At 39.9% G+C, this 15,073-nt stretch overlaps 1 protein-coding gene and 1 long non-coding RNA gene across 2 annotated transcripts in view; one reads left to right on the top strand and one right to left on the bottom strand.

The window, feature by feature from the left end:
• The window catches only part of LOC122975513, an 84,363-nt gene that overhangs the window by 41,468 nt on the left and 27,822 nt on the right, over window positions 1–15,073 (bottom strand). Inside the window, exon 3 of the long non-coding RNA XR_006400693.1 lies at window positions 13,729–13,836. This is a non-coding gene — a long non-coding RNA (uncharacterized LOC122975513). The remainder of the gene's footprint in view (window positions 1–13,728; window positions 13,837–15,073) is intronic.
• Window positions 2,293–13,834, top strand: syt10 (synaptotagmin X). The gene is made up of 7 exons (XM_044343970.1): window positions 2,293–2,729; window positions 3,460–3,853; window positions 6,337–6,898; window positions 9,326–9,446; window positions 9,788–9,959; window positions 12,130–12,259; window positions 13,736–13,834. Exons 1-7 carry the CDS (start codon window positions 2,528–2,530, stop codon window positions 13,805–13,807), a joined length of 1,653 nt encoding a protein of 550 aa, XP_044199905.1. The 5' UTR covers window positions 2,293–2,527; the 3' UTR covers window positions 13,808–13,834.

Here is a 15,073-nt window from a genome sequence, read left to right as displayed (position 1 = left end):
AGACATTGAGTGCTTGCTTTGAATTGCCTTGTTGCTGAAATGTGCTATATAAATAAACCTGCCTTGCCTTTAAAGTTAGATGGGATGTTAATCTCTAATCAGAAACAAGCAAGAGTGGACGGGAGTGATGCAATTAGTGTAGTTTTAAATAATCTGGTATCTCAAACTCTACAGCCATACTAACGGTTGATGATGGTGCTAGATGAAAAGTCCAGAGCTTGCCGAAGTTCACAAGAATATTTGTACCAAATTTCAAGGAAATCCATAGTTGTCAAGATGTTTCACTAAAACAAAGAAATGTCAACCTCATTGTGGTGTTAGAGGGACATTTGTGGCAAATACCAAAGTCATTAGGATTCAACCCTTGTACATGATAATCCAGTAACTGTTGATATATTTCACTCTGGACCAACGTGGTGGACTGACCAACATTACCATCCCTATAGAGCCTAAAAGTAATTATATATCTATGTATTGTTAGAGGTACCACTTCAAAATATGAAACTACATGTGTCAAATAGGTCATGTAAAATGAGTTCACAGGAGGTGAAAGCAAAGCTGCAGAAGCTCCTTAAGTAACCGTATGAAAATGCACTTTGATTAGACATATATGTAAATCACTCTATATGCATGGAAATACAGTATAAGGAACCATTTTTCCTTTCATCAGCTTAAAAAAAATGCTAAATCACATGGTGTTCAATAAACAAACAGGTCAAGAATAGGAGCATGAGTATTAACCGGTTCTTGCAAACATAAAGCAACAGTTGTGGATATACTGCTGTAATAGTCTCAGTTATCACATGGTGACATCATGGTTGGATTGTGAAAAAGAGTTTTTTTCTTTCCTGTTCTGGCTCATTTCCATTGTTGACATCTTTCCTTTAAAAGAGGCAGTAACCATGGCACCAAAATTCAGAAACACCCGCAGCTGTATTTGTCACTCTTTCATTGCAGCTGTTGTTGTTCTCTCTCTTTTGCCACCTCAATTTCCAGTTTCCCCTGCCTGGCTACAGTTTTGTGCCCCCCCCGCCCCTCCTGCAACTGACAAGGAGTATAAGGTAAGTAATAGAAATAACCAGTGAAAATAGGCTCTGTAAGGATTGTGCTGCTGCAGTGGAAGCAACAATCTTAACAGTGACAACAGGTCCTTGAACTTTTTTTACTTTCTCTTGTCCAGCTTCCTCATTTTTAAAAAGTAACCTAGAATAACTACATCAGCAGTATTATTCAGCCCATTTGCTATGTAAATGAAATTATAACAGGTTCCATTTATATATTTATAAGTGATATCAGCGTATTAATCAAGAATGATTCTTTGGTCATATGCATGTCTCTGTGGTTATAGGATCCAAAAAAAATAATTAGATATTCAACCATCAAAGATGAAGAGTTCTTTCAGTTACCACAAGCTGCGAGCAATCACTCTTTATAAGCCTCAAGTGAGCCAAAAGGTATAACTGTGTTTTTAAAAAAAAACTGATTTCAGAGAGATAAGTTATGATTTTCATTTTCAGACTTAATAATTTAGACAGATTACAGCTGTCCTTGACACGTTGCTGAGCTGTACTGAAGATCACTTTTTCAGGTGTTTTATAGCATAACTAACTGGCAGGTCAGGCGATAGTGAGTTTTGATCTACTAGGGGAAACTGGCACATTTCAATAAAACATTCAACTATCCCTGACTTCTCCAACTACATACTGTAACTATTTAAACTGAGTAATATACTGTATATACATTAAATAAATTACAATACCTTCGATTTTTAAAGGAAATGTGCAAATATTTGTTTAAAAATATATGTGACTTATCATGAGCAATACTGATGTAGACACAGATAGCATGAATAATACATTCAATGTACATAAAAATATCATATATGTGTATATAATGTATATATAATTTTCCTTATTTTTCCCACAAGCTGAATGCATTTCACAAGTGTTTGTAACTTTTCTATGACACCTGTTACAACCTGCCGGTGCATCATGGACAGTCAGGAACAACACTGCAGCTGTAATCACGTGGCTGCACGTGGAGGACCAGATGCCCTCAGTGACAAAAAGGTATCATGAAGTATTTAGCACATCTACTTATATACTCCATCCATTCATCATCTTACATTCTTCAGGGTCACAGGGGACAAAGACCTGTTGGCGGTACTTTGGAGGAATGGAGTCTACAGTACAAACCAGCATAGGTTGGATGAAAGGCGGGGACACAGACAGGTCGCCAGTCCCTCACGGGGAACTCTACAGTCATTAGTAGAAAAAGTAATCATTACCACAATCAGCCAACCAGCAGGACTCAGTAGCTCGCTCACTCACAAACCGGTGCGCATCGCTATTGGACACAGCGAGGGTTGGGCTCCAGCACTCAGCCGCCTGTTATTCAAACGCAGGGAGCGCGTCTGGCCACTCGCTTCTCGTTGCGCACTGGATATGGATCAGGACGCAGCGCGCCTCCCTGCTGTCTCCCGAGGACAGGCTGCACTCTGCGGCGCATAAAATAAAAAGGTGCCCAAATGAACCGCCGCCCTCCCGGCTCCTCCGGCGTCCAATGGATTAACAGGAGAGACATGAGTGTCCGGACAGAGGACAGCATCACCTTGTGCCAAAGGGCTCTCCAAATCATTACGGAACTTTGTCTTACGGGGCACGTAGACCGGGAGAAATGTTCGGATATATTTCCCCTGGAGAGCACCATACCAGGTAAAGGTCACGCAGGTAAATGGAATAAAGTCATTATTTTCTTTCCCTTATTCCCATAATTAGACACTTTTCTCTGTTTCCTTGAAATCGAGTAGTTGCAGCGTTTAGGGGGGAAAAAAAAAGAGAAACTAAACTTCAGCTCTGAGCTTTTTTAACTTTATTACAACGTTTAGTTGAATGTCTTTTAGCGTATTTAACTGCTATGAAAGTGTTGATCTACCTGTTACGCATCTTGCTGCAGCTCAGTCCAGACTGATGAAATAGCAACAGGTGGAAAAACAACCGAGGTGGGCATCTGTCTGAGGAGAAGATTAGTCTTCTTTTCTCTCATCTTTCTTTCCTTTTTCCACTTTCCACATCTTGGACATGCATTTAATATCAATATGATTAACCAATTTTTAAAAAAATGCATTTATTAAGCTTTCTTCCTTATGATATACAGTTAGAGTAAACTTTGTAGGCTATTTAAATATCAGTTTGTAAATATCAGCTCCAAATGATTTTTCCTCTTCAGGCAGTGAGCTTGAAGCAGTGACTGAGGTTTTCTGTGACTTTATATTGTCCTGCTTTATTAAACAGGTGCATATGCTGCCCCCTCTTTCTTACAGCTTGCTTTCTCTCCTTTTTTCTCTTTCTCCCTTGCATGTTTGTCTGTCGTATTTGTCCCTCGCTTGCTTCTCCTTTCCTTTTTATGTGTTTTTCCTTCTCTGTCTTCCTTTATGGTTCTCTCCATGGTTACATGTAGACATCTCTATTAGTCTCCTTGCTGTGGTCGTGGGTTTCTGTGGCCTCGCCCTGTTGGTAGTCTCTCTCTTTGTCTTTTGGAAGCTGTGCTGGCCCATTTGGAGGAGCAAGGCTCTCTCAGCCCACACCGAAAATGGCCTGCATGTCGGTTTCCCCGAGGCGCCTCCACCCAACTCCCCACCGGTCAACGAGTGTAAAGTGGCAGAGGTGGAAAAGAAGTACCCTCCAGAAGTGAAGGTGAATGGACGGAGCTCTGTCAAGCTCCTGGAGGCGGCCATGAAGATCAGCCAGACGTCCCCAGACATCCCCGCCGAGGTCCAGACAGCGCTGAGGGAGAAGCTCAGCCAGCAGGCTAAAATCCAGAGGCAGACCACCGAGCCAACATCCTCCTCCAGGTACCTTGTATGAACCCACTGCAGTCACACAACCCCTCCCAGTCTGCCCCTGCATTGAGGACATAATAACATGACAATCTAGTCAAACACAAGTATCTGGTGCTTACAATTATAGTACAATACTAACATTTTTGAGCCCACACAATGCAAAAACTATCCTGACAGTTCGTGACAGTGCGTGGCCACTGTCCTCGAGGTAGTTTGGCACATGTCATGCAGAGCATCAAGGACTGGCCGGTGACCTTGAAACGCTGTTGCACATGTTGAATTGTCTGTCTCTTGCTCTAACTGGCCAGAAAAAAAAAAAAATAATCGACTCCTGTAGGCTCATCAGCCAGGGCCATGACATGTCTCCTTTGCTTCAGTTCAAACCCTATAATCACTTGCATGTGTGAGTCAAGCTGCCATGGTAACGGCGGGAAGCAACCCTAGTAATTAAACAATCAGCTCTTGCTTCTCTTTGTTTTCCAGGACTGTGTTTAAAGTAGAAGGTCCATAATTAGCATTGCTGTGGGGTGGGAGCTGTCATGGTGGAAGGCTGGCTTCTGGTGAGACGCACCAGGCAGCTGCGCTCAGTTTCTCAGAGGAAGCCGTTATTGACACTTGCTTTGGTTTGTCGTTTGGCTCGTTAATTATATTCTATTGAGGTCTTCATGAATTAAACACCCACCATGGATGTAGTAAGGCCAGGTTAAAGACTATAACGCCTACTTTCTCGATCCTTCCACCCACTCTTTTGACAGTGATTCACATTTTTTACTGATTATTTCCTTTTTTTAGAAGTATAAAAAGCCAAAAGCACCTACAACATACAATAAAAGTCTTAGCTCAAGCCCAAATACCATTTTAGGACCAATATTGTTTGGAGAAGTATGTCAATTACTACAGCAAATAAAGTAGATATTACAACCAGATTGTGTTCACTGCTGTGTTGTCTTGTTTTTAAGGTTTATTAATGTTTAGTTGCAGGAAATGTAGGTCTTTTTAATGTTTTTCTATTAGCTGTGTGTACTAACAGGCCAAAAAATTAACAAGTATTTGTATTATCCATGAATCTGTCTCAATTAATTGTTTGGTGAATAAAATCCCAATGTCCTAGGGCCCGATGTGACATCTTCAGGTAGTTTTTTAGTCAACCAACAGTCCAAAACCTGAAGATGTGCAGTTTACTAAAATCTAAGACAACTCAAAGCAACAAATTGTCACATTTGAGAAGCTGAAACCAGCAAATATTTGGCATTCTTGCTTGAAAATGTAGTTAAATGATTAATTGATTATCAAAAAAGTTGAATAAGTACTCTTCGTTCCACGTACTATTCAGTTTTTTTGAAATATTGTGAGCATGTTGGCACCAGTTTTTGAAAACTGCAAAAAAGAGTTCATAACTTTCAGAATTTAAGGAGAAAGGAGAAGACAGAAGACATCATTGAACCAACATTTCCTCCCAAGTCAGAGTCAATGAAAACATTATCGAAAATTAAAATAACAGACTGTAAAATTTGGGATAAAAGTTATCACAAGGTGAATAGTTAATGCTATTCTCTTTTCAGATAGTATTCAATGTGTTTTTTGTGTGTTTTAGTTGTATTTCTGACAATTGCATTGCAATACTTGAGTGTAGTGTTTAATTTTCAGCTGTGCTTCCTGTGCCATGTCATTTGTGCCATGGCTGACAGATCGCTGTGATTGTCTTTCTGTCAGAAAGGAGGATGGCTAGTTGCTAGGTGACAAGATTGGCGAGTCAAACACAGCCATGGTTTTCTCAAAAAGATAGCAACTTCACAGAAATTTGCTGCATTCAGGTATTTTGTGTAGAAGGATAAATACGAATGATGGAGACTTATTTTCATTGTTAAAAGTCATGGTCAGTGGTGGCAAAAATCTTTTCAAATAAAAAAGTCAGACTTGTGATTTTACATCCTGCTACTTTGAGGGTGGAACCAGTTGTTCAGCAAGAACAGTGTGTTAGATTTGAAGCATTAAAGTTGTCTTGATTCTAAGAAAATTAAACCACGTAATGGGGCTCAAAATGACATTATATGGATACTAAATGATTGGCTACGTTATTGTGAACATTTTAAGCTATCATTTTGTTACCACATATTTTTCATAATGTGCCCTGAATGTATTGAAAGCTACAGTATGCTTGAAAAATAATTACTGGCAAGTGTTGTTTTGTCCTGTAGGGGGAGCTGCAGCCCCTTTGGATTGCTAATTTGCCAGTGTGTGTAAATAATCTCATCTCTACACTCCTCTATACTAGAATCTCATGCTTCTAAAGACAAACTGAAGACTATTCTGAGCTACTGTACCAGACAGGAATATGTCAAAACATGTTGCATGAGCTCCACATTATTATGCATCATGCTTTTGTAGAGGTTCCTCTCTCCTGACAAACCATTAGCACCCACCATAACAAAGCCACTCATGCATAACACTGACACTTGAGACATTTACCAGATGCCCTCTACCCTTTTCAACAGGCACAATTCATTCCGGCGCCACCTGCCTCGTCAGATGAATGTCACCAGCATTGACTTCAGTATGGACACAGTTCCCCTTCGACAGTCCTCTACAGTAAGCATCGGAAGAATAAAACCCGAACTCTACAAGCAGAAGTCTGTGGACTCAGAGGACGAGGCCAAAGAACCCGTGGAGACTTGCGGAAAGCTCAGCTTCTCCCTGCGTTACGACTACGAGGATCAGGCTTTGGTGGTGAGAATCCTCAAGGCCTTGGACCTCCCTGCCAAAGACTTCACGGGCACCTCTGACCCGTATGTGAAGATCTACCTGCTGCCCGAGAGGAAGAAGAAGTTCCAGACGCGTGTCCACCGCAAGAATCTGAACCCCATGTTTGATGAGACCTTCTGTTTCCCCGTGGCGTACGATGAGATTTGCAACCGCAAGCTGCACTTCAGCGTCTACGACTTTGACCGCTTCACCAGCCACGATATGATTGGCGAGGTGGTTGTGGACAACCTCTTTGAACTCTCTGATCTTTCCAGGGAGGCGGTGGTGTGGAAGGATATTCACGCAGCAACGACGGTGAGTTGGCGTCCACACTAGCGCACTGCCAAATCCTCAAATTGGTGAATATTGTTGCGATGAGAGCAATGTTGCACCAGACTTCTGTCACTGAGGGTAGTGAATGGAAACTACTGTTTTTAGAAAGGTCTGACCATGAAGCATCGCACTGAATCACTTCTGAGAGCCTGAATTCATCAACACCGCTTCTCAAAAGCGGCAGGTGGAACACATTGCATAATTCAAATGCTTTGGGAAATGCATTTCATCAGCCAAACTCCCACACACACATTTTCCAGAAACTGATGGTTACTCTACAGACGTAAATATAGCAAGGAGAATAAAATTACCCAATTGTCAGATATATAAATGGTTTTATTTGACAGCAGCAATATGCTCTCAGTATTTACACAAACAAGACATACAGTTATAATGTCATGTAGACAGTGTGTCTTCATATGAACGCTTTCTGAAAATAACATGGTAATATAGAGCAGAATGCAGTTTACTCCTACATTAACACTTATCACAATTTACTCAAGAGCCTCAGCTTGATTCATGAGTGTTTTCAGTGTAAGAAACACTGAGCCATTGTCTTCAGGATCACATTAGCTTCTGTAGACCAAATTAGTGGCTAAAGAAGAACCATATATTCAGTTTTGTACATATGCTAACTACACGTTATTCTCCATTTCTTATCTTATTTAATGCTGTTCCTTAAAAGCACTAGGCATTAGGATTGTCAAAGTTTATTTGTTAATCTGCATGTTTAAAAAGGATAATACATTATTGTTTTCGATAGCATCAAATGTGTTTACCTGTTCACCTGACCAAGCACATGCACCTGACATGCACAATGAGGCTTTGTGGGTATTTTTTAAGGATTAGAAAGAGATAATTGTGCAAACGAGGTCACATTCTGCTGTGTCCTCTATACTCAGTAGCCTAAATTCTTACTTGCAAGAGTTTAATGACCATAATGTCCAGGCCACATTGTTACTTCCACCATGGGGATTATTTTTTTTATTTTCATTTGCTTTTTAGTAGAAAAGTTCACAAATTCATCAACAGATTTTAATGAAGTTCAATTTGGTTGAAAGATTCACAGAACAAGTGTTGAACAGGAGGTTTTTTTTAATGCAGATCCAGTTCTAGTAAGAGTTTTATGATTTTTTTTTAAAACAGATTTTGTAACATTGTGTTTTGTAACAACCATTTTTTTCGAGAACCACTTACTTGTTACAAGTGGGAGTTCAACAAGCAATATAAACCACACAAAGGTGCTTTTGTGTGATGATTGGGTCAGTTTTTACTACAATAAATAAGCAATGAACCTGCAAAATCGGGAAATGACAGTGTGCATCGGGCAACATTTGTATGTGACTTGTGCTAACCTACCTAGAATGTAAACAATGTGTTCATGGCAATGAAAAGGTGAGTTTTTTTAGGTTGCTTTTGGTTTTAAACTAATCCAGGAGAAAAAGAGAAAAACTAAAGCTGCAGAAGATTCAAAATATCATAAAAGTGCATGATCTCTGGTTTTTCAAGTCAAATATACCAAAAGAGGCAGAGTCATTCTACTCTGAAAATTATTTTTACCTGTTATCCTCAATGTGCAGGCCATAGATTAAACTGTAAACTGTAAACCTCCTCCTGCATAGATACACCTGAGGCTTTTTTAGTTTTTAAAACTCTTTGGACTAAAACTTGAAATTAAGTGTTGGATGCATCCAGACCTCCAGGGGTTTTTTGAAATGTTTATGTGTGTGAGCTTTTAAGGCCCATGCAGTGTTGTGAACTATGATTTTATGTGCTGCCGTGCAGATTTCAACAACAACGGCTGCACATAAAATCATAGTTCACAACACTGAAAACAAACTTCGATAGATCTTTCCAGGCTTTCAGTTTCTCTACACTCCAACGCTACAACACAAAGCCCATGTTGATCCAATGGCTTCATAACATAAAAGGTTAACCTCAACCCAGCTGACTAGCTAAAGAAAATACAGAGGAAAAAAAAGTGCAGTCATGTGGCTTTTAGTAAATGTGTCTCTGGAGTATCACCTCTTGACTAGCAGTGCTTTTGTAAAACATCTGATTGACGCACGAAAGTGCGTACAAAACAGTCACCTCTGAATGCTTTTGAGGTTTAATATTCTCTAGGAGTTATGTGTTAACTCTAACATTTGCTAAATTGGCCTGCTGGCTAGCAAAGAAAGCCAAAACTTCTAGCTATTAAAAACCTAGTGGCTATAGTGCATTTAAGGAGATTAATAACAACCTGCCAAGCCATGCCAATTAAATGGTCTTTTCCAGCTGACAAAACACAACCTCCTTTAATTACTAACCTGTTCAGTCCCCTGCATTGGCATTTTGATGCCACATAATGTGTTCAAAGAAATTCCAAATGGACAAAATGTACTTATTCTGTTGTCCTTTTCCCTCCAGGAGAGTGTTGACCTGGGAGAGATCATGTACTCGTTGTGCTACCTCCCCACAGCAGGGAGAATGACCCTAACAGTCATCAAATGCAGAAACCTCAAAGCCATGGACATCACAGGCTCTTCAGGTAACCTTGACAGCAAATAAGATGCGGCTCACATCAAAAGCGCAAACTGAGCCATAAATCAAACTTAGTTGAGACCAGACAGCAGGTGGCCACTTAGAATGGAAATGGGGGAGAAGAGAAATAGGGAGGCCAGTGAGAAACAGATTATTAAAAGTGTTACCTTCTGTCAGAATAAGGCGATACACAACAGTGCTTACATTTTAAAAGTAAATCACCTGTAAAAGTATCTTTAGATATAGTAGGGCTTTAGCACATCCACATTTATCCAATTTCATTACATTTTTTAACATATGTACAAATGACCAGATTGTCTGAAATGACAGTGAACACGTGTCTCCCAGATCCATATGTGAAGGTTTACCTGATATGTGATGGACGGCGGTTAAAGAAGCGAAAAACAACCACCAAGAAGAGCACACTTAATCCATCGTACAACGAGGCCATCATCTTTGATATCCCACCGGAAAACGTGGAACAAGTCAGTCTGACCATCATGGTGATGGATTATGATCGGTGAGTGAAGCTGTCTTTACACAGTTCATGTTAATGGCTACATGCTTTATGCCGTAAATAAATGTCGACAGGAAAGCTTAGGAACTGGTGTAATCATGAGTGTGCCAAAAGCACTCCACCGAGACCGATAATCACAATTTATTAGAGTGCTTTTAGAAGGTGTGTGTTAGGTGACACGGAGCAAGTGGACCCGAATGCAGGAGACCGTAGGCAGAGCAAGGTTGAGGTTAACTTCTTTATTCTAGGTTCAGGTGCTGGCAAAGTAAAACTGAACTAAACAAACAGAGCAGAACAAAGGATCCAGCCACACTAAACTGAAAGCCAACACTTAACTGACGAGGGGATGAAGTGCAGGTGGAACAGGAGAACAGGAAAGGGGCTGATAGGCTGGAGAAGCGAGGAGGGCAGGGCTAACAAGACTAATGCAGGGCAGGTGTGGAGGGAAAGAGGCTGGGGACACAGGAGGAAAAACACAGGGTACATCCCAAATCTCTTATTTAATATTTCCTCGCTCCTTGCTTGAACCTGAAGTTGTTCTGGTCCGCCATTTTAAAGGCCATCTCAAGTCTCTTATTCCTGCTCTGAGGAGCGAGGAGCTAGGAGGGATCTCTGATTAGCTATGAGTGAGGATACAGTTTTTTACCGGCCGACACGCCCCCTTATTGGATAGCAGTTATTGATTGGAAGCTGCAGCTGATTGGACTGATCCGATACATGACAACATCACTGTAGTTTCATACCAGAGTGAAGACAGATAACAGAATTTTTTGTTTTCTGATTCACCTTTTAGTTAAAAATCTGTATTAATTGTTGGTCTGAACAACAAAAGAACCATAAACAACTTTCTTCATTTATTAGACAAATTTTTCTTTTTATGATCTGTTATTTCCCCCGTTAACTTTTATTATGGATAAAATTAAAGTCAGGGAGAGTCTGTCTGTCAGCAAGAAACACAGTTTAAACACATTTATATTTTACATAATTTATCGTCATTTCTATTCAGTCACATGTGAGGCTGAAAATTCCTTTTTCCCTGAAACATTTAGCCAAATAAATAGTGTTCAAACAACAAACTGACCATGTTCTGACTTATTAAATAATGAATTCATTATCAGAGCATCAATAAATAATGAATAAATAATATAAACGCATTCTGCCAGTAGAAATGGTTCATGTGCCTCTGAGCAGGACACAGATTACAGAATGCAGGTTTTTATTCATGTGCAGGTGTTTGTCAACAGGCTGCAGAGAGAAAACAGCTGCTCAGGCAGGGATAACTGTATGTCTTTATTAGTATTAGCACAGTGCACATGTGTAGACACAAACTCCATCAGAAGTCGCTACAGCTGTTAAAGCCGACTGACAGATGATCCAGCGGTGATCAGCCGCCGCCGTGATCAGAAACAGACGTTGCTTCACATGACGCTTCAGAGGAAAGTACGTCTCATGTCTCTAAAAACATATTTCCTCGTTTTTCCTCTCTCCTCGCATGGTTTCCGTGCGTCTCTCCGTGCATCCACGGTGGGAGGGAGTAAGACGCAAGGAAAAGATGCAAGTGAGGGCAGTTTAAGAGACTTGGGTTGCACCAAAACTAAAAACCCAGAAACAAAGTCCTCTCTTCAACACGTCACACCAACATTTCAAAAGTGAAACCAACACAAAGAACGATAAAAACCCGACAGACCGACACTGCCGAATCACCTCAGCATGTTAGATATTTACAGAACATCCACCTTCTGTCCACTTACAGATTCCCCTTCAATCTATCCATGAATATCGATACAGAACAGATCCATAAACACATTTATGGTAACGTAAGAGCACAACACAGGGTTAAATAGTCAGTTCATCTTAATATTCAAAGAAACTGTCCTTCTCCCACTCAGTCCACAGGGAAAAATCCTGAAGGTCTCTGGTGGACTGATGGATAATGGCAGCTAAGGAACTTAGAGCCAGACTGGAACAGAACCATAACTGTGTGTAATAAGCTCAGTTGACTCTCTGATTGTTTGGACTTGACCTAAATGTACTCGCCAGCTTGTTTTTGAGACATTTAATGCATCTCAAATCGGTAAAATATGCATTTATTTCCAAGTCACGTCTTTGTGTCTGTTCCAGGACTACCAGAAGCATCACTACCGTATGTGTGTGTGTGTTTTCCCTCTAACAGGGTCGGACACAATGAGGTGATTGGTGTGTGTCACGCTGGGCCAGACGCTGAGGGTCTTGGACGAGATCATTGGAACGAAATGTTGGCTTACCCACGGAAGCCCATCACACACTGGCACGCTCTGGGAGAGGTACAGAGACTTCTTTTATCCTAGACTCTGTTTTCCTTTCTTAAAGAAACCACATTTACAGAGATTTCTAGAAGCCTCCTACATGTGACAATGTCCAGAACAGATGCTGTTCTGATCAGGGTAACATGTCACATTGTTTTTGAATGCGATCCCAGCTCTGTCTACATGCGCCTTCATGTCCTGTCATGTCTTTGAAGAGGACATTATCTTTGTATTTAGGTTTCTTTTTAAAAAGATCAAAACGAATTGTAACACAATAAGCAGATGTTTTGTTTTTCTCTTGATTTACTATGACTGAAAGCATTTTCAGTACTGTCATCACCCAGAACAATAACTTTTTTGATGCACAGGAAGACACAAGTCCATGTTAAAATTAAATTAAACCAAATTCCTATCACAAAAAGTCTGGTTTTCTGTAAAATCACCAAAAACACTGAGTCCTGAAGGGTTATTCTGAGAATATATTGGCCACCTTACCAAAATTCAAAGGAAAAAAAAATCTACTGTAATTTCATCTCTATTCATTCAATAGAGAGGTAACAAATGTGCTTTTGTGGGGGAAACAGCTAGCCTAGCTTTGTTAAAGGTGCTTTCCAACAACTCCAAAACTGCCAACATGATGCACAAAATTAAAGTGAGACATCCAGTGGTTTAATGAGCTGTTAGCTTTGGACACATTGGAGCTTTTTCTGCACTAAACTTAAAAGTCTCCACAGCTCCCAGCTTCGTGCACTTTTGCATCTCTGAACAAAATCCAGCTGACTCTTGGATGTATTGCTGACTAGTTACAATGTGTAAATAAGTTGCTGGAAGGCTTTTTTTTTTTCTTTTGACAAAGGCTAACTGTTTCACTCCAGTTAATGTAACTTCATATTTTACATGTTATCAATGTTTCTTCCTCTTTTGCCACACCCAATCCTCACCTGACGCATAGGAAAATACAGGTGATTACCCATTTTCAGTGGTAAAACAACTTTATATGCTTTGGTTAAAACTGTGATCATAGGCAAAACAGTGTAAACCCTGTTTACCACTTGTCCAAATTATTTCGACTTCAGCTATTGGTTGGACATAGTTGTCACAAACACAAAAGTCTGACTTGGTGTTTTATTAGTGATATTACTTATTATTAGTGTTATGGTTCTATTATCAGGGGTGATTGGTGCTGTGGGAACATATCAGTGAGTGAACACCAATGCACACATCTGCTTGTGAGGTTGATAGTGTCATGTGTGAGGACTTGATCCTATTAAAGTGCAACTATGACATAAAGAAAATGCTTAAGAAAAGATCCCTCTCATTAAACTTGGATCTGGCCCTGCTAGATGCTGTAAACTCCTCATGAGATCTGATGAAACCTTTTTGCCGATGATCACAGTACATCCTGAGGACTAGTAGAGACATACCTGCTTAGTTACCAAACATGGACAGCATACTCCTATAACGTCTTATGTTTTGTGATATTTTACCTTACAGTGGCCTGGAAGAGCAGCAAGCTTTGAGAGTCAAGGTTCGTGTCCTTCGCCCAAACCTCCACAGACACCCTGATGATCACAGGTAGAGTGATGACATCACCTCTGTAAGAAAACAGACTTTTGTTTTGTTTGGCTCAGAAGTTGTGTCGCCTATGAGTCTCTCGTGAGCATGTTGTGTGAAAATGAAATTCATTCCGACATGTTTCTTATATGTTCATAAAAAAAAATCGAAATTGTTTTTATTCATTTGTTTAAACCGGAGTTCTTCAAGCGCTCTACAGAGCTGGCTATGCAGCACACACTGTCATTCAATTTCAAGAGTTTGTTTGTCATATATTTATATGCTTTGAAATTCTCAGAAATGCTTTATTTACCAAACATTTACACAGACCACATGAATGGTAAGCACTGCAAGACGTCCTTGGTGACTTACTTGCAGCAGTATCAACCTTTTCAATGTTTTGAGCAACATTTCTCTGGCCCAAGAGCTCTTTAGTGAGTCACCGTTTTACCTTGAAATGACACAAAGTTAAAGGGCTATGCTGCTCTGTGGCATGAAAACATTTTAAAGATTTTTTTTGTGGCTTTTTATGCCTTTATTTGAGGGTCAGTGTAGCGAGATGGGGAGTGGGGGGGAGAGAGAGAAGGGTGTGATATGCAGAGCTGGGAATCGAACTGGGGACGTTGCGGTTGTATGGTGTATATCTGAACCATTAGGCTACCAGGGTGCCCCAGTATGAAAACATTTACTTGATAAAAAAAACAGTCAATAGATCCAGTCAGTCATGATCCAGGTTTTTATTGTAGAATGCAGGTAACTGAGTTTCTACAAGGGCTTGGTTAATGTCTCAGAAAATTCATAACTGTCACAGGTGTGTAAAGCCAGCTATTAACCTGCCATTCTTATCTGCAGATATTAGAAAAGACAGATTTAGAGAAACTGTAGCAGATACATGTAGCAAACATATGTATAGAAAGATAAACACTCAAATCAAAGTGTATTTAAAATAATTTTACAATAAATTTGTTTCCAAACACCTGGCTGAACCTCGCAAAACTTTAAAAATATCAATGTCATGTTTATTTTTGTACACATCAGATTGATTTCAGCACATTATTGCAAAGCAGCATATATAAAATTAGACTCTCTTATTACTATTGTAATGTAAATATAATTAAACTGTTTACTCTGCAAATGTCAATCATGTTGAAACTAAAAAGTGAAGTAACACTTATAAACAGTGACACATTGGTTGACGGCTTAGTTTAACTGTATAAATTGGTTGTAAAAAGATAAAGGGAGGATCTTTATGTAGAGGATATCAGTAGATTAACCAAC

This window comes from Thunnus albacares, chromosome 23 (assembly GCF_914725855.1).
Source record: "Thunnus albacares chromosome 23, fThuAlb1.1, whole genome shotgun sequence".
NCBI lineage: Eukaryota > Metazoa > Chordata > Actinopteri > Scombriformes > Scombridae > Thunnus > Thunnus albacares.
The sequence above is the reverse complement of the archived record's forward strand: the minus strand, read 5'-3'. Positions and strand labels throughout refer to the sequence as shown.

Bases quoted from the DNA above. Each gene is read 5' to 3' on its own strand.
- syt10 (XM_044343970.1), top strand. From the start codon at position 2,528: ATGAACCGCCGCCCTCCCGGCTCCTCCGGCGTCCAATGGATTAACAGG. The intron at 2,730-3,459 runs GTAAATGGAATA...GGTTACATGTAG, and splicing joins ACCAGGTAAAGGTCACGCAG to ACATCTCTATTAGTCTCCTT. The intron at 9,447-9,787 runs GTAACCTTGACA...CGTGTCTCCCAG, and splicing joins GGACATCACAGGCTCTTCAG to ATCCATATGTGAAGGTTTAC.